We start from the raw sequence: 23141 nt of genomic DNA on the forward strand, positions 1-23141 counted from the left end.
CCTATGTGGTATAAAAGGTGTAATCCTCAAACCCCCCTCTTATTATAGTGCATTCTGTTCTCAGTCCTGTTAGGAATTTGCAGAATTTATTGACTTTGGCATCCTCCCTAGGAAGGAGCTGCAGAACCAGTTACTATATCAAAGTTCAATGTTAAAATACAACATTTTGACAACTGATACAGAAAATATTACTTATATCTTCTTGATAACAAACATGTTTTGCCTTTGTTTGGGTGTTATGTTCACAATGCTCCCGAGATTAGATAGTCACTGAAATTGGGCACAGAAGAAATATGTGTTTGGTCATTTGTTTAATTCTACAAGGCAAAAACAGAATGTGATGTAAGCTACAGTATATTTTCCAGTGGTTTTGGGTTTTTTTTGTTGTTGTTGTTTGTTTTGTGTGTGTGTGTGTGTGTGTGTGTGTGTGTGTGAGACAGAGTCTCACTCTGTCGCCCTGGGTGGAGTACAGTGGCATCATGATAGCTCACTGCAACCTCCAAGTCCTGGGCTCAAGCGATCCTCCTGCCTCAGCCTCCCTAGTAGCTGGGACTACAGGCACATGCCATGATACCTGGCTAATTTTTCTATTTTTTAGTAGAGACAAGTCTCACTCTCTTGCTCAGGCTGGTCTCGAACACCTGAGCTCAAGTGATCCTCCCACCTTGGCCTCCCAGAGTGCTAGGATTACAGGTGTGAGCCATCACGCCCGGCCTCCAGTGTTTTTTTAATCAACCTGATTTTTCATAACTAATATTGGAGGAAGTGTGTAATGAATCTCCCTATCACAACATTTTGAGAAATATGAATTCATTATCAGCCTGAAAGCTCCTATAAAGCAAGAATTGTAATTTCTTTTTTAACAACTCAGTAACTACTGTTGACTTAGTAGTTTAGATTAAAATATGCTTTCTTATTTTCTTCTCATGAGTCATTTATTATTCCACCACCTTGTTCTTTTTCTCATTTACTTTTCTTTCCCTGAGATATTTGGAATGATTATCAGTTATATTAATATCCTTTAAAAGACTAAATGCTTGCATACATGTTTAATATGTACTTTTAAACACTTGTTTCATTCTCCTTTTCAGATTTAACACTTAAAATATTTTCCCTCCTACAAATTAATAAAATAATGTTCATTAAAGGTCTGTGTGAATTGTAAAGGGCTAATCACATGTATTTATAATTCTTTGTTTAGATTAGATTGGGATGGTGTTCGTAAGCATTTGGATGAATATGCATCTATTGCAAGTTCCTCAAAAGGAGGAAGAATTGGAATTGAAGAATTTGCAGAGTACTTAAAGTTGCCTGTTTCAGATGTCTTGAGACAACTGTTTGCACTCTTTGATAGGGTATGTTAAAATTTAATCTTTAACATTTTTACTCTTCCAGTCCCCACAGGGCATAAATCAGTATGGCAGGCATTTGAAAAATCTCTTAGGTCAGTATTAGAGGAATCAAGGCTGAGCCTGTGGTTTAATTGCATGATTTTGTTTTTTCCCTTTAATAGTAATAATAGTAATTATATGTGTATCACAACATTTATGATAGTGTCATTTTTGACATGATATGAGATGATAGTGTCTATTTATTTTAAATGCCAGGCCAAAAACAAATATTATGACCATATAAGCACATTTGTGATATGGAATTGGAAGAGTTTATATAATTGGAAAGAATTTTAAAATTTATATGAAAACTCATACATTGATGAAATGGTTGGTAAAATTCTATTCTGAAGGTTTTTGAACTTCCTCAAAAGTGTGTAAAGACCAAATAGATTTTATTTTCAAGTGAAATTTTATAACAAAGGTTTCAATTAATATCTGGTTATTTGGCTTTATTTTGGGGGTACGGTTTGCTGCTTATGAATATGTAAGTACATGCAATTAGATAATTGAATTGTTGAAAAGTTTCCTTAGGAAAAATGTATCAAGATTTCAAATTGTCTATTTTTTAACTTGTTTTTTAATATACAAAATTGATAATAAAATACATTCTTGTGGTTACAGCTATATGAGTTGTAACAAATGCTTAGTGGTATGTAACTACCACTACATTCAAGATACACGGCAGCTGCAAAAAAATAAATATCCATCTGTAGTCAAGCCCTTCCCCCACCCTTAACCCCTGGCCATCACTGACCTGTTCTCCATCCCTGTGGTTTAGCTTTTCCCAGATGCCACACAAATGGAATCATGTGGTATATAGTCTTTTGAGTCTGGCTTCTATCACTTAGCACAGTGCATTTGAGATTCTGCCATAGTTTTGTATGTATCAGTAATCTGTTCCCTCTGATTGCTGAGTAGTATTTCATTGTATGGATGTACCATAGTTACTTTATCTGTTCCTCAGTTGAGGAACATTTGGTTTGTATCCAGTTGGGGGCAATTATGAATATAGCTGTCAAGAAACCACTTTTTTTGTTCATCCATGAGAAGCAACTCCTCATTCATTCAAGTTTAATCATGAGATTGCAGCAATTCAGTCACATTTTCCAGCTCCACTTCTGTTTCTAGTTCTCTAGCTATTTCTGCCACATCTGCAGTTACTTCTTCCACTGATGCATTGAACCCCTCAAGTCATCCATAAGGGTTCCAATCAACTTCTTCCAAACTCCCATTAATGTTGATATTTTGATTTCTTCCCATGCATTACAGATGTTCTTAATGGTGTTTAGAAGGATGAATCTGTTCCAGAAAATTTTCCATTTACTTTGGTCAGATCCATTAGAAAAATCACTATCTATGTCAGCTATAGCCTTATGAAATACATTTCTTAAATCATAAGACTTAAAAGTTGAAATTACCCTTGATCTGTGGGCTGCAGAATGGATGTTGTGTTGGCAGGCATGAAAACAACATTCATCTCCTTTTACATCTGTATCAGACTTCTTGGGTGATGACCAGGTGCATTTTCAATGAGCAGTTATAATTTGAAAGCCATCTTTTTTTTCTGAGGAGTAGGTCTCAACAGTGGGCTTAAAATATTCAGTAAACCATGCTATGAACAGAAGAGCCGTTATCCATGCTTTGTCGTTCCATTTACAGAGCACAGGCAGAGTAGATTTAGTATTAATACAATTCTTGGGGGCCTGAGTTTTTTGGCATGGTAAATAAGCATTGGCTTCAACTTAAAGTCACCAGCTGCATTAGCCCCTAACAGGAGAATCAGCTTGCCCTTTGAAGCCTTGAAGCCAGGCACTGACTTTTCTCTAGCTTTGAAAGTCCTAGATGGCATCTTCTTCCAATAGAAGGCTGTTTTGTCTACACTGAAAATCTATTGTTTAGTGTAGCCATCAATGATCCTACCTAGATCTTCTGGGTACCTTTCTGCAGCTTCTCTATCAGCTCTTGCTGCTTCACCTTGCACTTTTATGTTATGAAGACAGCTTTTTTCCTTAAGCTTCATAAACCAGATTCTGCTAGTTTCCAGCTTTTCTTCTGCAGCTTCCTCACCTCTCTCAGCGTTCATAGAATTGAAGGGAGTTAGGGCTTTGCTCTGGATTAGACCTTGGCTTAAGGGAATGTTGTGGCTGGTTTGATCTTCTGTCCAGACCACTCAAACTTTCTCCGTAGCAGCCATAAGGCTGTTCTGTTTTCTAATCATTTGCGTGTTCACTGAAGTAACACTTTTAATTTCCAGAATTTTTCTTTTACATTTACAACTTGGTTAACTGTTTCATGCAATAGGCCTAGATTTCAACCCGTCCAGGCTTTTGACGTGCCTCCCTCACTAAACTTAATCATTTTTAGCTTTCGATGTAAAGTGAGAGATGGGCAGTCATGCTTTCACTTGAACACTTAGGGTTATTAATTGGCCTAATTTCAGTACTGTTGTGTCTCAGGAATAAGAAGGCCTGAGGGAAGGGGGAGAGAGAGAGAGAGATTGGGGAATGGCCGGTTAGTCCGAGCAGTCAGAACACACACATTAAGTTCTCCGTTTTGTGTGTGTGCAGTTCGTGTGAAACACCCCAAAACAATTACAATAGTAACATCAGAGATCACTGGCCATAGATCACCATAACGGGTATAATAATAATGAAAATTTTGAAGTACTGGGAAAGTACAAGAATGTGACACAGAGACACAAAGTAGACAGTATTGTTGGAAAACTGGAAGCTGATTGAGTTGCTTGACACAGGGTTGCCGAAAACCTTCAATTTATAAAAACAAACAAGCAAAAACAACAACAAAAACATAAAACCCATAATCTGTGAAACACAATAAAAAGAGGTTTGTCTTTCCTCACCAATCCTCCTGCTATGGTATTTTGTACCAAGGTAGTTGCTTTTTGTATTTGGTCCAAAGTTTCTAGTTGTCATTGGGAGAGAGAGGCTCAACTGGGCTGATTATATCTGGGGTGGCACCAGAAGTCCCAGTTCTCTTGTTACCACTGGGAAAAGATATTTTGCAAAGAAATTATAGCTTGATGACAGAAACCAGGACAGGGCTTTTTTCCTGTTTTTTCCTGGAGCACACTAATGTTTCCAATGACTTGCTCTGTGATCTCACAGATGAACTATTCTTTAACGTGGTGCTGTTAAGCAACCTTCTTCTATATGTAGTGCCTGGGCCTCTCTTCTGGGCTTGCTTGCAGCAAAGAAATAATCTGTCTTCATCCATGAAATGATAATGTATCACTGCATCAGTATCACTGTAAAGTGTATGAAGATTAGGGCAAGGGAGAGGTCAATTATTGGATGTAACTGTGCAAACTGGGAAATTAGAGGTACTTTTTCACTTGTATGATTACTAATCTTTCTGCGAAATTTATATAATGTCTTCCACTATGGTTCTAGAAACCATGCAAGTAATTTTACACGAAAATTTTATATAGATAAAATAGGTTACAGGAAGGAATATGGCAAGGACAATACAAACAAGGACAGGAGGTAGGGAAATGGGAAGGGACTATGAAACAGGAACAAAGGAGGAAGTTTATAGTACATCTTAGACATGGAGCTCACCAGGATTTTTAATCAAAATTAAAAATAATATCTATAGGTGTTGCCCTGTCCTTCAGGTGTCAAACTGTCATTGCTGGCAGTTGCAGAATTAATTATGACACCAGTTCTGTCTTTTGATGATTGATGATACCTGCCAACAAGCCTCATTCTTTCTATGGCATTGTTAAGTACAAGAAGATGCGGGAGTAAGGAAGGGCACATAAACCAAGGATTAAAATAACTGGCAGTGAGCCAGATTAACTCACTCAGAACTAGAGAAGACAATTGTCCCCGGCAGTCAGAGACTAGAGAGCCTTTGTCGCCTAGTTGGTCAATCACACTTCTGCTGGACTGGTTCAGCAGGCTCACATATCACTTTATAAGTTTTTTTCTTTAATTCTTTATATAGTGTGATTTAGGTTTAGATATACCCCATAAGTTGGTCTGTAAAGTGGTTTTCTTTTGATCTCCAGCATACTGGAAGGTAAAGAAAATAGTATAGAGAATTAATGACTAATGCATTTGATCTTTCTTTCTTTCCTTTTTTCCTTTCTCTCTCTCTCTCTCACACACATTCTCTTGCTCTGTTTTTAACACACCTGCATGTCTGTGCCTGTGAAAGTTTGTTTTGTTTTCAGATGCTGAATTATGCAATTGTTGCCACGCCTTGTGCACATACCCACTTCCATGGTAGGCTTGTTTTCTGTCTCTTTAAGTGATTGAGCCAGGGAACATTTGATGGTGAAGGCGAAGGCGAGGAAGTTCAGCAACTCCATAGTTTATTTCTCTCATACATAGTAGCTTATCTTGCTAAACTCAGTGCTTGAGGAGGGGTGGGGGTAGGGAGAGGAAGGGTGGGAAAGAAAGGGTGGGGTGTTCCTGTTGCTCTTGGAGCAGCTATAAATTCCTGCAGTGCCCAATGCTCCCCTAGGTCCCTCCCTTCCCACTTTATCTTCCCTTTCCCTTCCTTCCCTTCCCACTTTATCCCCCCTTTCCCTTCCTTCTCAATCTTTTCTCACTCTTTCCCCAGATCAAAGGCAGTTGTGCTTGCAGTTTTGGGGCTAAGAGGAAGACCCGAATATCTCTCCATCAGTCCCTTACTCTTTCTTCCCACCCACATTCTTGGCTAGTCTACAAAAGCTTCATAGTGATTTTTGTCTCAATTTGTTCTAAGATAGTATGCTATCCATTCCTTCTAATATTCTTTAGATTCTCAGATCTTTGATGGCAGACAGTTTGAAGGTCCAACAGAAATGTGATCTAAAGCGTAGCATAGTTCACAAGTTTGGGATAAGGTGTTTCTTGAAACGTCTAATCTCTTTGAAAACGAAAGATCCTTTTAATCTTTGGGTTTAATTTAGCTTTGTTATTTTCATGAATATGTACTGAACTCTCCAGAATAGAGGTTAATTGGAGATTGGTCAAATGTCCAGATGAGTTAGAGTTGAGGGCTGAAACAATGGTTTCAAACAGTGGCTTCTCAATATTTTTTACATTCATAATTCAGATTAAGTACTAGATTTTTTTCTGGTAGCACACTTGAAGGGATTTAAAGACACTTAACAAGATTGAGAAATTGCACTGGCTAACTCAGAAATAATTATAACAGAGTCATTTTTACAGTCATAACAATGTCTTCCCATGTCCGTACACCGTCAGTGTTCCTTTCTCCTCTTGCAGCCCTGTGTTGGTGAACAGTTGTGTGCTGCCCTGACAACAGTGTCTTATGCACCAGTGAATCAAAGTCCCCAAATATTTCAGTAAGCATGTAATTTTTATTACTAGCTGGCAATATACAATGTTATCTGTCTCTTTCTTACCACTAGCAAGGGATAGCTCTTCATACATCACTTCTGATGTAAAGGGATCACTATGAGTCTTTATTCTTAACTAATCTGTCTACCTCTTGTTAATCGCCTACAGTTCTAAGCAGTGGTATGTCATTCATCTTCACAGACAGGAGGGAAAGAATGAAGGAATTGATGTCTAATTCTTAGCCATAGTCTGGCATGAACTCACTTTCTCTTCTTACCAACACCGCTATGTGCATAATAGATCACTGACTAGAAGAATTTAGGTACATGGTTATGATTTCCATTCTGTAGAATAATTTCACAACTATTGTGATTTTTCCCATTTCTTCTAGCCAGTGCTCGCTTCTTCTAGCATTACTATGTCCTTTGTTCAAGTATTAGGAAAAGTTTGTGTGTACTTTAGCACTTAGGCAATGCGTCCTTTTTGGCTGTTGTAAACTTCTGTAGCTCTTTCATTACTATTCTCATTATATGGAATGAATGTGTTTCTTTATCTCAAGTTCTTCCTGTCCACCCTGTTCCTGGTATTAGTTCAAGTGTTAAATCTTGAGTGCCAGTAATAACAATCATCCTTGCGTGCCCATTCCAGTTAGAAAGGTAGGGTGCTGTAGTGGGCAGGTTTTCTGCTCATGCTGAGAGTTAGGGCAGGGCACTTAGGTGGCTTAAATGATTAGAAATAAACAGTAAAATCTTTTACCCTTTACATTTCCAGTTCAGATTTATAGTTCATGTGGAAAGAACTCATTTTAATTCCAATACTAGTTAATCAAGATTTGTTATATGAAAGCCACTCTACGATTTATGTGATATAATTTACAGAAAAAGACTACTATTTTCTGGGTGAGACAGAGGAACTTTTCTGTTCAGTTGTACAAGCTGTCCTGAAAGTGTGGTAGTCCTATGTGTCTGAGCATTTCCCTCTTCAGTGCTCACGTTGTCTTAGCTCCCCATTTAGTTGATCATGGTATTTTCTCGGGGTGTAGTTACATGAGAAATATCCATTCAGACATAAGAATGATACACTTTACTTTTGGTTTCCCAGTGCAAGTACATACCTGGGAGATGCACAGAGGCAACAGCAAGGAGACTGTAACAATTAAAACTTAACTTTTTAAACTAGAGCAAGTGAGCAATTCCTGGCCTCCACCAAGAGCAGAAGGAAGTAAAAAACAAAGCTTTGTAAAGAGCACATTGTGTCAGACCAATTTAGCTTCCCTCTAAGACAGAGTGACAGTCCAAGATGATAATGAAAAAGAAATAGATTTTATCTGTATGGACTCTAGAAATGCTTTTGATTTCATCCAACATGACATTCTTATCAACAAATTAGGAAGGTCTGGTCCAGATCATGTTGCAGTTAAGCGAAAGCCCCACTTGACAGAAAGGCTCCACTCAGAGTGGGAGTTGCGCGTCCTTCTGTTATTCTAGACCAGGCCCGGTCCCCCTTGGAGTTCTGTTCGGAAAAACAACATACTTCATAGGTTGCAATCAGGAATACTTTTGAAAACCAGACAATATGTCAAAGTAAGGATTAGCAAGCGTGTCTTTAAAAGTTGTGGAACCAGACCCAAGATAAAGAAAGTCTAAAATAAATTAATATTATAGCATAAAAAGGCTTGGACGCCAGAAGGAAACTAAGCTTACTATAAGAACGATGCCGCTGTCACTGCTTCATGGTACGTGAAAATCTAGACGCACAGAATTGTAGAACTAGAAGGGCTTTTGTTATCAAATTGCCCATCCTCCTCATTTTGCAGAAGGCTGCCAGCTCACGAGAGGAAGTTACATGCTTAAGGCCACACAGCTGGTTAATTGCAGGACCGGGACTAGAATTCCTAGTTTAGTATTCTTTTTACTGCAAATTGTCACTGTTGACTTTTTTTAAAAAATAATTTTCTTGAGGCATATTTTATATGTCGTGTAAGTCACCCTCCTCAAGTGTACAATTCAGTGATTTTGGGGGGTCAATTTATAAATTGTACAACAATCACCAAAATCAGTTTTAGAAATTTTCATCACCCCGATATGATTCCTTGTGTCATTAATTGTTCATTCCTGTCATTGATCCCCTCATCCTAGGTAACCAATAATATACTTTCTGTCTCTATAGATTTGCTTTTTCTGGACATTTAATATGAATGGAATCATATGCTATATGGTCTCTTATGCCTGGCTTCTTTCACTTAGCATAATGTTTTGAGGTTTTCCATGTTTTAGCATGTAACAGTAATTAATTCCACGTTGTGGCTGAATGGTATTCCTTATATGGATATATCACATTGTATTTATCCTTTCACCAGTTGGTGGACATTTAGGTTGTTTCTACTTTTGGAGTATTATAAATAATGTTATTAATAACATTGGAATGTCATTGTGTACTTTTTAAGTTCAATAACTCTTCTCCCGAAATTGAGGTTAAATTTTTCATCAGTTGTGGCTTCTTCTCTTACTACCTTCCCCCCCCCCCAGATTTGGACTGTAGAGTTCCCCCAGACAGCAACTAAGGTTGCTATTAATGTTCTAATAAATAGCCATAGGGAATTAAATCGTCCAGAGAAGAAAAAGCTTGTTAATCTAATAACAGTCTTTTATTTTATGATGGCTTATGAGAAACGGTTAGCCAAATGTCCTCCATCTTCACAGAAAATATTTAATAAATGAGAGCAATTGGATTTAAACTGCAGCAAAAAAACACTTCAGATGGACATAAGGAGGTACATTTTATATGAAAGTGAATGCTATCAAGTTAATTTGCAACATTATAAAAACAAAGCCCATGTGATTTCCTCTGAGAAAAGCTTATATGAAAGTGTTTATATCTGTCTAAAGCCAGATGGCCCTTTGTGATTCCCTAAAAGGAAGACAGTTCTTTTGTGGTACTTTTTCTATGGGGTTAAGGACGATATTTGGCCTTTGGTGTTCACAGAGACCATCTCTTTGTGCTCATGAGAGATAAAACCAGTCATTGGAGAGTTTTACACAAACCACTGGGTGTGGCCGAAGGAGACAGGACATTGCTCCCATGTCCTAAATAGAGCAGTGTCCCCTGGCTACTGTTCTCTCTCTGATAATAGCTAGAATAATCATTATTTAATTCTAGAATTATACAGTTTCCAAAGTAATTTCACATCTAATCTCCTTTTGACTTTACACTTGAGCTGTCAGTAGTTTCTACAATAACCTGTGAGAGAGGCTCTGTCATACGGCAGTTCAGAGCCCTCTCCAATCCGACTCCATCTTATTTATCTCCCATCGTCCCTGCACCAGACTCTCAACACACTGTACCAGTCACCATCTCTTGAATACCTCATCTCCTTTAGCCCCTCTGTGTTTTTACCGTACCGTCCTTTTATATCTCTTATCTATTGGAAGAACTCTGACTCACACTGTACTCAGGCCCACACATGATCTCTTCTCTAGGTAAATGTTTTCCTTTCCTTTGCCTCAGCAGAATTCATTACTCCCCTTTTGGGCACTCATGCTGCTTAGATAATACGGTACAATGCATTAGCTGCATGACCTGGAGTAAGTAGCTTAACTTCTCTGAGTTTCTCTTTCTGCTTCTGGAATACCTTCGTATCTTTCAGAGGAATTCTGTGAAACCTAAATACCAAAGACAAGGGACCCCGAATAGCCAGAACAATCTTGAAAAAGAAAACATTGGAGATTTCACACTTCCTGATTTCAAAACTTAACTGCATATCTACAATAATCAAAACAGTTTGGTATTGGCATAAAGACAAACAGATAAACCCATGGAATAGAGTAGAGAGCTCAGAAATATATATATGTATATATTCAAATGATTTTTGACAAGGGTGCCAGGACCATTCAATAAAGGCAAGGACAGTCTTTTCAACAAATGGTGTAGGGAAAACTGGATATCCACATGCAAAAGAATGAGGTTGTACCTTTACCTTATACCATATACAAAAATTAACTCAAAATGGATCAAAGACCAAACATAGGAGAAAAGCTTCATGACACTCGATTTCTGCATGATTTCTTGGATAATCATTTCATGATTACCAAAAGCACAGGCAACATAAAAAAAATAGATAAATTGGACTACATCAAAATTTAAAACTTTAGTGCATCAAGGGACACTAACAACAGAATTGAAAGGTAACCCAGAGAATGCAAGAAAATATTTACAAATGATATAACTGATAAAATATTAATATCTAGAAAATTTAAAGAACTCTTACAACTCAACAACAAAAAACAAATAATCTGATTTAAAAATGGCCAGAAACTTGAATAGACATTTCTCCAAAGAAGATAAATGACTAGAAAACGTATGAAAAGATGTTCATCACTAATCTTTAGGGAAATGCAAATGAAAACCACAATGAGATACCACTTCACACCCATTAGTATGGCCATTATCAAAAAAAAAAAAACAGAAAATAACAAGTGTTGGTAAAATGGTGCAGCCAATGTGGAAAACAGTATGCCAGTTCCTCAAAAAGGTAAAAATAGAATTATCATATGATTCAGCAATTCCACTTTGGGTTATATACCTGAAAGAATTGAAAGCAGGGACTCAAACAAATACTTGTACACCCATGTTCATAGCAGCATTATTTACAATAGCCAAAAGGCAGAAGCAACCCAAGTGTCCACCAATGGATGAATGGAAAAACAAAATGTGGTATATTCATGCCATGGAATATTATTTATCTTTAGAAAGGAAAGAAATTCTGACACATGCTACAACACAGATGAATCTTGAAGACATTATGCTAAGTGAAATAAGCCAGCCACAAAAGAACAAATGCTGTATGATTCCACTTACATAAGGTACATACAGTAGTCAAATCATAGAGACGGAAAGTAGAACGGTGGGGAGGTGGGACTTACTGTTTAATGGGTACAGTTTCAGTTTTGCAAGAAGAAAAAAGTTCTGAAGATGGATGGTGGTGATGGTTGCACACCAATGCTGATATACTTAATGTCACCGAACTATACATTTAAAAAGGTTAAGATGGTAAATTTGGTGCGTATTTTATCACAATTTTAAAATATTTAAAAATTTTAAAATAAAGCAGGACACAAAAGTGTTAATATATACTATATGATTTAATTTATTTAAGGTGCAAAAATTGATCTGTGATGTTAGATGTCAGGACAGCAATTGCCCTTGAGAGAGGGGAGTAACTGGAAAGAAGCGTGAAGAGGCTTCAGGGGTGCTGGTGATACTCTGTTTCTTGGCCTGGATGCTATGACAGGGATGTGTACAGTTTGTGGGATTCTTTGAGCTATATACACTTATGATTTGTACATTTTTCTGTATGAATGTTACACTTCAAAGAAGATTCCAGAATTGTCGATCGCGGACCGCAGAGCAGACCTACAGAATCATGACATCTGGGCATGGATACTGGGGACCTTGCGTTATGAAAATCCCACTTTCAAGTTTTTCTTCAGAACATTGTATTTTGAGAATCTTTGCGAAAGGAAGGGGATTGGGTGAATATTCTTCTGATGCCCAAGAATTCTAACAATAAATATTCCTTAGAAAAGAAATTCAGGATTTCCTTGATCACTTACCTTCTTCTCCTGTTAGGAAAATGCATGTCACTTTTCCAATGCTGAGACAGAGAACTAAGAAATCAATGACATATAAAAATGGACAGTTTTATGTTTTAAAATATTATTCTAATGTGTCATATATACTCTATGAATATCTAGAAGACTAGAAAACAATTCTGTTGAAGCCCTCTAAAATATGGCAGGTGCTAGGACCTACTGGAATTCAGGCAACTTGAGTAGGAGGCGAAACATCCATCATGGGGTGTGGTGCAGTGTAAGCAGGTACAGAAAAGCCAGTTCTTCCACATGTAAGCTGCTTGGACTCCATTTCATCTCTCATCGTACCATCTCCAAGATTTCGGCAGCCTTTGCACTTGCTTGTTAAACTTCAGTCATGTTTCTTGCAAAGGCTATATTGGAGGGGGCAGATCGAGGTCTGGGAGAAGCTCTTGGAGGCTTTCTTGGAGGAGGCGGTCAGAGAAGAGGAGGAGGCGGAGGAGGAAATATTGGAGGGCTGGTTGGAGGAATCGTGAATTTTATCAGTGAGGCCGCAGCAGCCCAATACACTCCAGAACCACCTCCCACCCAGCAGCATTTCACCCACGTGGAGGCCTCGGAAAGCGAGGAAGTTCGGCGGTTCCGGCAACAATTCGCACAGCTGGCTGGACCGGACATGGAGGTGGGTGCCACTGACCTGATGAATATTCTCAACAAAGTCCTTTCTAAGCACAAGGATCTGAAGACCGACGGCTTTAGCCTTGACACCTGCCGGAGCATTGTGTCTGTCATGGACAGCGACACAACGGGGAAGTTGGGCTTTGAGGAATTTAAGTATCTGTGGAACAACATCAAGAAATGGCAGTGTGTTTATAAGCAGTATGACAGGGACCATTCCGGGACTCTGGGAAGTTCGCAGCTGCGGGGAGCTCTGCAGGCTGCAGGCTTCCAGCTAAACGATCACCTTTACCAGATGATCGTGCGCCGCTATGCTGATGAGGAGGGAGGTATGGATTTTAACAGCTTCATCAGCTGCCTGGTCCGCCTGGACGCTATGTTTCGTGCCTTCAAGTCTCTGGATAGAGATGCAGACGGCCTGATTCAGGTGTCTATCAAAGAGTGGCTGCAGCTGACCATGTATTCCTGAAGGGGGCACTGGGAGCGCAAGACCCTCCCTGGAGGACAGGACTTCCAAAGCCTTGCCATGCTGTCCACACGGTTGCTGACACCCTGTCCAACAGCTGTCGTTTCCCGGCAAGCTCTCTCACAACCCTACATATTTTTGATCGTGTGCAACATTTTACTGCTTAATTAAAGCTTGTTTTTCACGAAAAATGTTTTGAGTGGTTTGTATTATGTATGAGTGTTTAGAGATACTAAATTTATATGAGCATATAAATATATGTATATACGTGAATATATATATATATATATATATACACACACATATATGATAGGAGGTGTAGGGCAGAGTTCTACTGGAGTAGATTTTAAAAGGTTGTTGCTTATTTGGTGAATGAATTCCAAGGAGTGGAAACTTTATCATTGTTTCCATTGTTGTTAAGAATTAAATTTTTTTTAAATCCTGGAATAAATCAAAAAAACAGTCAGGAGATATTTTTTTCCCTTTAAAAAGGTGAGGAGGGAAGTTCAAAATCTGTTTTCCTCGTGATTTTACATCTGGTCTTTCCATTATGTAAAAAAGTGAAAAGTGCTTTCCAGGAAACCCATTTAACTGTATAGAAACAGGTTCCCATAAGGGTAACATTTTTTTTAAATCACGCATCAACTATCTAAAATTCTAGATTTCTTTAGTTCTGTTTCTCCAGTACAATAAGCATATTATAGCAATTTTGTTTTGTTTTGATATAATTTGTAAAGAGAGTCAAAGGCATTGAGGAATAAAAGAGTGTACCCACAGTTCCAAAATGTCTCTAGTTGCCTTAATGAATTAAAATGATCACTCTTACGTATACTTCATACAAAATCAGGCATGCCCCGCTGATGTTAGCCAGCTCTTGTCATGTCTTGCCCTGCCTTAGAGCAAGGAAAATTCTCTTGTTCATCTTTGGAAACTGCAGGCTGGAAACAAGCACACACACACACAAAAAAAAAAAAAAAAAGAAAAAGAAAAAAAAGAAAACCCACACACACTCACATAGTTATCAGTTAAATGGAATATAAAGCAATCGAGAGAACAAATATTGCTGACTCTTGCAGTGGTTCTCAGCCCTGGCTGCAATTTAGAATCCTGGGGAGAGCTCTTTAGGGATGCTAATGCTTGAGTCCCACTCCAAATATGTCAAATAAGACTCTTTAGAAGTGGGGCCTGAGGATGAATATTCTTAAAGCTCCCCAGGTGATTGTAACAAGCAGCCAAGGTTGACAGGCTTGACTGCTTTAAAGTAGGGCTGTCTCGCAGTATTTTTCAAATCTGTCTCCACCAAAACTGAGGCCCAGCAGGAGAGTCAGTGTTGCGAGCATCCAGGTAGAGGGAAGACAGGAGTACCAAGAAACTGCTCCCAAAAGCTGGGCTAGTTGTGCCTTTCTTGTGTATAGCCCTTGATTAGACTTTATAATTTTAATACAGGTTGTTAGACCAGAGCAAGCAAAATCCAGAATCCTGGTGCAATCTAGACTCAGCTAGAAAGGCTGCATTTGTAGGTGCTCTGTTCCCCTGCCTGCTATTTAATTGGTCACTACCCCTTCTGCTCCTCTGGTTTCTAATTAATGCCTTCTCTATCCCAGGCTACTTTGGAGGGTCCTGCTGAGTTCGAAGATAAATTCTTCCTTCCTCTTTTGACTCACTTAGAAGAAAGTTGTAGCTATGAAAATGATGTAACTGGCCTGTTAACAGCCCCCAGCTGCCTGCTGGAAATCCCCAGTGAAATGCGGAGAGGTTGGCATGTGGCCTCTGTGTTCACCATCATCACCATCATATAATATTTATGAAACACCACCCACATATAATTCTGAACTGAGCCAAGCACGGAGATCCCACCCACTTTCCCCAAGGGACTTGTAATTTTGCTTGGTCTGCTCTGCTACTTAGACCAGGTGTGGTTACATAAGAATGAGGCTGCTGCCAGCAACCACACATTAATATTAGTCTCCCTATTTTAAAATAAGCCCAGGAGTATGTTAGGTATGGGTGTAGGAGAGTAGCCAAGAAGGGGGAAAGCTGCCAGACATCTTTTAAGGCCTCAGAATATTAGGTTTATAATTTAACCTTTCCACAGGATGGTTGTGGAAAGGGCAATGAAACCACATTTTTGTTCCTCACTTCATTGTAAATGTTTTATAAAAGTTAAGACAGTCATCTCACCTGAGGGGTGATATTAAGTATTTCCCTTGCTCCTCAAGTTGAGGAATTATCTACTTTTATGATTCTCTGCCAGCATGTGCATGGAAAACCATCCTGAAGCTACCTAAGATCTCCTTCTATTCTCCTCTGAATTTCCGTAAAATTTGTATGAATAACCTCAGTTGTCAGAGTGGATACTAGAAAATTCAATCCAAACTCTGGAATTTTCCAGGTAACCAAATATTTGGCATTGTGTAGAACCAACAGCCTAATAAGGGATTGAATTTCTTAGTTTTCATCCAATATTTATTTTGTTTTTCTTGTTGTTGTTTAGGTTTTTTGTTTGTTTGAAATAGGGTCTCACTCTGTTGCCCAGGCTAGAGTGCAGTGGTATCATCATAGCTCACTACAACCTTAAACTCCTGAGCTCAAGCAATCCTTCTGCCTCAGCCTCCTGAGTAGCTGAGACTACAAGTGCACGCTACCACACCCAGCTAATTTTTCTATTTTTTGTAGAAATGGGGTCTCTCCATGAGCTACCATGCTCAGCTATAATCCTATAAACTACAAAAAAGGAAAAATAACTGTGTGCTCTGTACCTAAAAATAGCAAAACTCCCAAAAACATTCAAAATTTTTATGTCATCCTAAAGCTCACTTATTAAACATTTTTGATTAGTAGCGCATGTGTTTTTAAAAGCTGATTTATCAACCTCAGTCAGAAATCTTAGTAGTGGTATTACAGAATTGCTCATATTGGGGACTTAAATATTTCTGCAGGCACCTTTAGGGTACTGATGTTTAATATGCTTACTGATCTTGAAGAACCTTCAGAATTACTTTTTAAAAATGTTTAAGTAGGGCCGGGCACGGTGGCCCACGCCTATAATCCTGGCACTCTGGGAGGCCGAGGCGGGTGGATCGTTTGAGCTCAGGAGTTCAAGACCAGCCTGAGCAAGAGTGAGACCCCGTCTCTACTAAAAATAGAAAGAAATTATCTGGCCAACTAAAAATATATATAGAAAAAATGAGCCGGGCATGGTGGTGCATGCCTGTAGTCCCAGCTACTGGGGAGGCTGAGGCAGGAGGATTGCTTAAGCCCAGGAGTTTGAGGTTGCTGTGAGCTAGGCTGATGCCACAGCACTCAGTCTAGCCCGGGCAACAGAGTGAGACTCTGTCTAAAAAAAAAAAAAAAAAAAAAAATATGTTTAAGTGTAGTAAAACAATTTATGGGACCTCATGAGAAAACTTGAAAATAAATAAAATGAAACAATTGAATTCTAGAAAATTGTTACAATTACATATGTGGGTAGAAATGTGCTCTTAATGAGAATATTCAGGTAAACAGAACACCTCTTCCCAGACTCTTCTGGGTAACTGAGCGTTTACTGCATTTTAATAATTATGCTCCTTTGGATTTACAGATTACCTTCAAAGACTTGAACACTTTCTGTTGGTTGTTGCCATATAAAATCTGTTTTATGTAAACATTTTAAAATTATTTTGAGGTCATTGATTATCTCTCATCTGCAGAGATGGTATTATTATATCGGTTATAACACAACAAAGAAAATAGTCCCTATCCTTGGGAGTTTATTGCAAAATGTATTCAAAACTATCTTCTTAAATTTTGCTAGACTTAAAAAGTTGTAAAGAGTATCTGCTTCCGTATGAATCCAAACGTCGAATAAATTCAACTGTGAAACAGCCCAAGGGAACGGATCCCTGAGAATCAGACACATGGGAATCACCGTTTATTTTTTCTGGAATTTTAAATGGGCAATAAATGAACAAGCAGCCTAGAACTTCCCACGGGCCCTGGAAGCCAGCACATGGTGACTGAGCATGCGAAAGGTGTGGGGGCCATGAGCTCACAGTGACCCCCACACACACTTCCATGCTTTTCTGATCCTGCTGACCTCCAGGAAGGGGATGAGGCCCACTGTCTGGAGTTTCGGCAAGGTTTAATCATCCTTTCTTTGTGCAGCGACAAAATGCAACTTCTTAGTTCCTACTCTGAGCTACCCTGGACTCCAGATTGGGACAGTTAATGGAAGGATTATGACCTCCCTTCGAAGAGCTGTTCTTCTTTGAAAGATGACACTGAAATATTTTCAAGTCTAGATTTTTTTATTAAGTTCATAATTCTTCCTGGGCACCCCAGTAGACTTTTAAAGGAAAGAACCACAGATTTGCAAATAATTTTTATAATGAAACTGATTCAAAATTTAAAAATTAAAGGAGCATATTCTGCTATATAATTTTTATCTGTTTTTAAATATATTTTATCAAGCTAGTTGCTTTAATTTGAATGATTAATAGATTGCCTAAATTTTAATTGCAGCTGTGGCAATAGTGAGTTTTGTGACCTCAAGTGAAGCTTATGTCTCAATATTTTCTTTTCTTTTTTTTTTTTTTTTTTTTGAGACAGAGTCTCACTCTGTTGCCCAGGCTAGAGTGAGTGCCGTGGCATCAGCCTAGCTCACAGCAACCTCAAACTCCTGGGCTCAAGCAATCCTCCTGTCTCAGCCTCCCGAGTAGCTGGGACTACAGGCATGCACCACCATGCCCGGCTAATTTTTTCTATATATATTTTTAGTTGTCCATATAATTTCTTTCTATTTTTTTAGTAGAGATGGGGTCTCGCTCTTGCTCAGGCTGGCCAATATTTTCATTAGTAAAAATGAAGGAGTTGAACTTATTTCTTGCAGTTTTAAATTTTGTTACTCTGGATTTGGAACCTTAACAATGTATTGTTTTATTAATCCAATAATATAATCTCCAAGAATAATTTCCATGCTGCTTTTTTTTCCCTTTCACGTTACTGGGATGAAAATTTCCATGTACTTTCTCATGTGATTGATCATCAGAGGTCTGCTTAAACCTTTTTTTGTCATTCAAAACCACACATAGATAAGACTGTTAGTGAAAATTAGGGGTCGAGAATGTTACCTTGTTCTGTGACTGGTGGTAATATTAAGGGACCGTTACATTTCCATTTCTCCACCTGCAAAATGAGTTATGATGCCTGGCCTGTGTTACTTGTATGATTTGGTAGTCTAGGTAAAAATTGGATGTCTCACAATAAAGATACAACATACATTCAAAGGAGTATTTCTAATCATACAGGCAACCTATGATTGTAACTTAAGCATCTCATCTTTAGATCATTCTTAGATCTGTTCTTCAGAACTTCTATGTTTCTTGGTGGAAAAAGCCAGTTGCAGAGGAAATTTATCTATGTTGAGCGATAAGCTCCTCAACCTCTAAGGCTCATTAAAAAGAGCCCACCATAGTACGTAAGAAAAGTAAATGGTGGCACAAGAAGGAAATTATGTCCCTTAAAACTCTGCCTTCTCTGAAACTTCTGGGGTGGTGAAATGTAGGCATTGATTGTGGTGGTGTTTACCCTGGTGTATATACTTGTCAAAAACGTATCAAACTGTACGTTTAAAATGGATGCACTCTGTTGAATATAAATGATACCTCAATGAAGTTGGTTAAAGAAAAGAAAAAAACAGCTCTTTTATAGGCTGGTATCCAGACAAAAAAGGATGTCAGATGACTTGAGTTTCTGTCTCAAGAATAAACCTTGTTATTTTAGGGAAACCTTGAAACCTCTATTTTTACCTTGTTTGGGGAAAGTAAGATTAAAACACATTGACTGCCACATTAGAAAAAAATTTTTTTCCCCTGGGGCAATGGCGTTTTATTGTAAAAATAGAATAAAAACTTTGAAAACAATACAATCCTTTCTAATTTAATGAAAAATGAAATGTATTGACTTGTATTCATTTCATCCGCGTTTTTAGAATTAATTTGTCAGTATTAATTGTAACAATAAGAACATCAGCAAGTAAGATTTTCACAAACCAACTGCAGGGTTTTGCCCAGGTTTTGCTTCACAAGGCCCTCGGCCTAAAACTAGTGTTAAGTTATTAAATAAACACAACTCGCATGGCAGTTAATGTGTTAAATTATTACTCCTTGTAGTTTCCACCCTGCAGTAAGATAAAGTAATATGGTGCAAGTGATTCCTGACTTTTTGAGGCTCAGTTGCTTAGAGAAGCTGATGAAAGCTACAAAATTTTTCCCTACAAACATGTACATACAAAAGGTGCACAGCATTTCAGGGGCTTCCCAGGCCCTGAAATTCATCCCCAAATTCCCCAAATTCATCCATGAAACTCCAGGGAAGAATTCTTGCCTTAGCATTTTAAAGTGAAGGTCTTGTGAACCCAAAGTGGTAGGTGAGAAAAAGGTAGCACTTTCATGCAAAGAAAGCTTCCTTTCTTTAAGGAACTCTTGTTAATTGAAGTATAGATGCTTAGTCACAGTTGAAGATCGTATGCTTGTGGATGCCAGACATTATTTGTTAATGATCAAATTAAGTACTGCACTAGCTCTGTTGTTACTCGTTCAATAGTTTATCTCGGAATTTATCACTTGCAATTTTTGTTGCCAAAATGATTTTAACACCAGGGATGAAAGTAGTTGTTTGCAGTTCTCATTCTATCTCCCTTCTTCCCTCTCTCCCCCTCTCCATCTTTCTCTTCCACTCTCCACCTCATTTTTCCTGTCTCCTCTTCCTCTTTTTTCTTTTTAGCCTTTTCTGTTCTTTCTTCTTGCAGTCCTCCCTCCACCTCCACCCTCTCTCTCTCTTTTTCTTAAGCTCTCTTTCTCTCCATTGTCGTCCTTTCGACGTTCCTATCAGGTGAATAGTTAATATATAGGGAAACCTCTATATTTAGTCAGCCTGGATTAGAATTATTCCTTCTTTTACATTGCCATCATGGAATGCCTCCCAAGGTATAGCATGCTAGTTATGTTTCATTTTCATTGGCTTAGAAGTGCAGGATCTTCTGGGGCCTAAAATCCCCAAGGGGTATCAGTGTTGCCAAGTTTGCTCCAGTTGCTCCTGGTTTGCTGCAAATGAAGCTTGGAAGGAAGAAAGAATGTAGCTGTAATTACTGCCTCAGTTTGCCCTTTTCTTTCCCTTCCGTTTCCTTAATAACCCTTTAGAACCCTCAGTGACCCTTTCATGTTGATCATTATAGCAAGAATGATGCTTCAGTCCCCCCCAAGGAGGAAAGTCCTAGATCCTGCCTCCCAGAGGGGCTCCCGTCAAGCAAGGCTGAGCTCAGGAACCCACACTGGGTGCCCTAGGGCCACTCTAAATGGTCCCAGTGATAAAAATGTTTATTAATGAACAGAAAATATATTTTTCTTCCTTCTGAATTGGAAATGGATGGGCCACTTTCTTGCCATTACATCTCAGCGAGAACTTTTCTCCAAATAGGCTCAGTGTACGATGATGTTGAGCTGTATAACATACCTGAATTTCACCATGTGGTATGATTAATAGTGATTCAACTAGTGGCGGTCCTAACTGGTTTCTCCCGTCTTTTCACAGAACCATGATGGCAGTATTGACTTCCGAGAGTATGTGATTGGCCTGGCTGTCTTGTGCAACCCTGCCAACACAGAGGAGATCATCCAGGTGGCATTTAAGGTACTGTCAGCCCCAGTGAAAGCATCTTGGTCTGCCTCATAAACAAGTGTTGACTCTAAGTGTATTATCTGAAAATCAGTGAATCTATTACATGAGTTTATAGATCTGCTGTGACATGTACAGGGGAATAATGTGATTAAGTCAATTGCTACTGAGAATAAAGAAAACACAAGCATTCGTTTAAGCAAAAAGTCTTTGGAAGCAGCCTAGTTAACAGCATCAAGATTGAAAAGCAAGTAATGTAACAAATTAACTTAAAAAATTATTTTTTTTTCAGCCTTCCCATTTTGAAGCCCCAAAGGGTGGTTTATAAATAAACATCACCTGTCCCTAGTCATCCTAATTCACTATCTGGAAAGTTCTGATCTATCCTTTTTTTCTCATTCTGTATGTCAGAGATATTTTAAGTGGTATTTTCCTGATGGAATTTATTTTGTCGTTGTGGTATCAGATGAACACCGTCATAAATGACCCAAGTTTCTGCCCCACACATCTTCCTACAGCATCACACATATTTTCCCAGAAATAACAGGGATCTGTCTAAATTGGGAGCGGGTGAATAAAATTCATGTCCCTGGTCCCCACAGAGCTTGATGAAAGCTTGAATTGTGAAGACCCAGATTCCATTTACCACATACAATAAGTGCAAAAGAAAAGGGAAGAATATATTTCCAAAGTGTGTTTTCAGTTCTGAGAGTAAAGGTGCTTCATCTAATTAGTATTTACATATGATGTTCCCTTCGAGTTCTATGCTTGTGTGGTCAGCATAGAACCACACAAGTAAAACAGAAACTAGATCTCCCTACTTGCCTTACGACGCTGTGTATGTTGACTCTTGTTTTGCAGCCATTTATTGGGTCTCTTTGCATCTGTCCAGCAGGAGAGCTGAGGACCTTCTCTGTTCCTGTTTCCTTCTCTTATCTCTTCCTGACTTTGTTGGAGAAGAATATCCCACTGTGATTCCAACAAGTTTTTTTTTTTCCCCTTTTATTATCTAGAAAGACTCTTTTCCTCCAAGAGTTCTTTTTCGTGTCTTAGAGGCCACCAGGGACACTCTCAGGAATTTCCATGTGCTCTGTCATTGACAGAAGAGCCCTGAGTTTACTTTTTATTTCAGATTGGTTTAATCTGGGTTAGCTGCCAGGCCCAAGAACCTCAGTGGTTGATGCTTAGCAGATGCTTATAAGGCAAGGGCCAGACTTTTTCCGAAGTTAAAAACCTTTAGCTTTTACAGACTTATTCATCATAAAACCTAAAATTACACACATAGCTAACTTATTCCAATCTAGATATTTCTGTTTCTGTTTTGGGATTGTATGTGTAATTATAAGTTTAGTTGGCCAAATGGTCACTTTTGGTTTACCGATGAAAGACTTGATAAAAAATTTGGCCCTTAATCATAGTAATTATTGTTTTTAAAGAAGTCATGAGATTTTCATCTAGCCTAGACCTTGGTTTGGTTGAGGGTAAGGAAGAAGGAAGGAAGGAGGACTTAACAATATAATTAGCTTTTTTTCCAGTAAGACAGGGCTCATGCTCTACATTGGTTATTTTTTAACCTTCCTTTTCAGATGTGTTTTATGTTTTGGAAATATTGTTGCATAGTTTGTTTTTCATTTAGTAATATCCTTTTACATATAAGATCATTTAACATCCTTTTATTTCAGTAGCACTTCATAGTTAACTTCCCATCTTTTATCTCATTTCACTTCACAATGGCCATCACAGTTAGAATACTAGTCGGGATTCTTCAGTTGCAAGCAGTAGGATAGACTCTGGCTGACGGATGCCTAAGTGGAATTAGCTCAGAGGGCAGGGAGTAGACTCAAGGGAAAACTCAGAACCAGGCAGCTCCAGAGGTCCAGGCTGTAGGAACTACCCTACACCCTGCCTTGGGCACTGTACTTAAAATGAGCAAACTCCAGCTCCATTCTTCATTCACATTCCAGGGAGGATCCAAATGGTCTTGAGCCATATGCTTGATAGGAGAAACAGGATATTTTGATTAAGAGTCTCACAGTATCACGCC

At 38.6% G+C, this 23141-nt stretch overlaps 2 protein-coding genes across 2 annotated transcripts in view; both read left to right on the forward strand.

Moving 5' to 3' along the window:
- LPCAT2 (lysophosphatidylcholine acyltransferase 2) overlaps positions 1 to 23141 on the forward strand; it is a 65465-nt gene that overhangs the window by 35285 nt on the left and 7039 nt on the right. Inside the window, exons 11-12 of the mRNA XM_069456443.1 lie at positions 1202 to 1355; positions 21014 to 21112. Coding sequence (XP_069312544.1) covers positions 1202 to 1355; positions 21014 to 21112 — 253 coding nt within the window. The remainder of the gene's footprint in view (positions 1 to 1201; positions 1356 to 21013; positions 21113 to 23141) is intronic.
- CAPNS2 (calpain small subunit 2) lies at positions 12617 to 13632 on the forward strand. Its single transcript, XM_069456556.1, has one exon. The coding sequence runs from the start codon at positions 12695 to 12697 to the stop codon at positions 13442 to 13444; it is 750 nt and encodes a 249-aa protein (XP_069312657.1). The 5' UTR covers positions 12617 to 12694; the 3' UTR covers positions 13445 to 13632.

This window comes from Eulemur rufifrons, chromosome 23, assembly GCF_041146395.1.
Source record: "Eulemur rufifrons isolate Redbay chromosome 23, OSU_ERuf_1, whole genome shotgun sequence".
Classification (NCBI taxonomy): domain Eukaryota; kingdom Metazoa; phylum Chordata; class Mammalia; order Primates; family Lemuridae; genus Eulemur; species Eulemur rufifrons.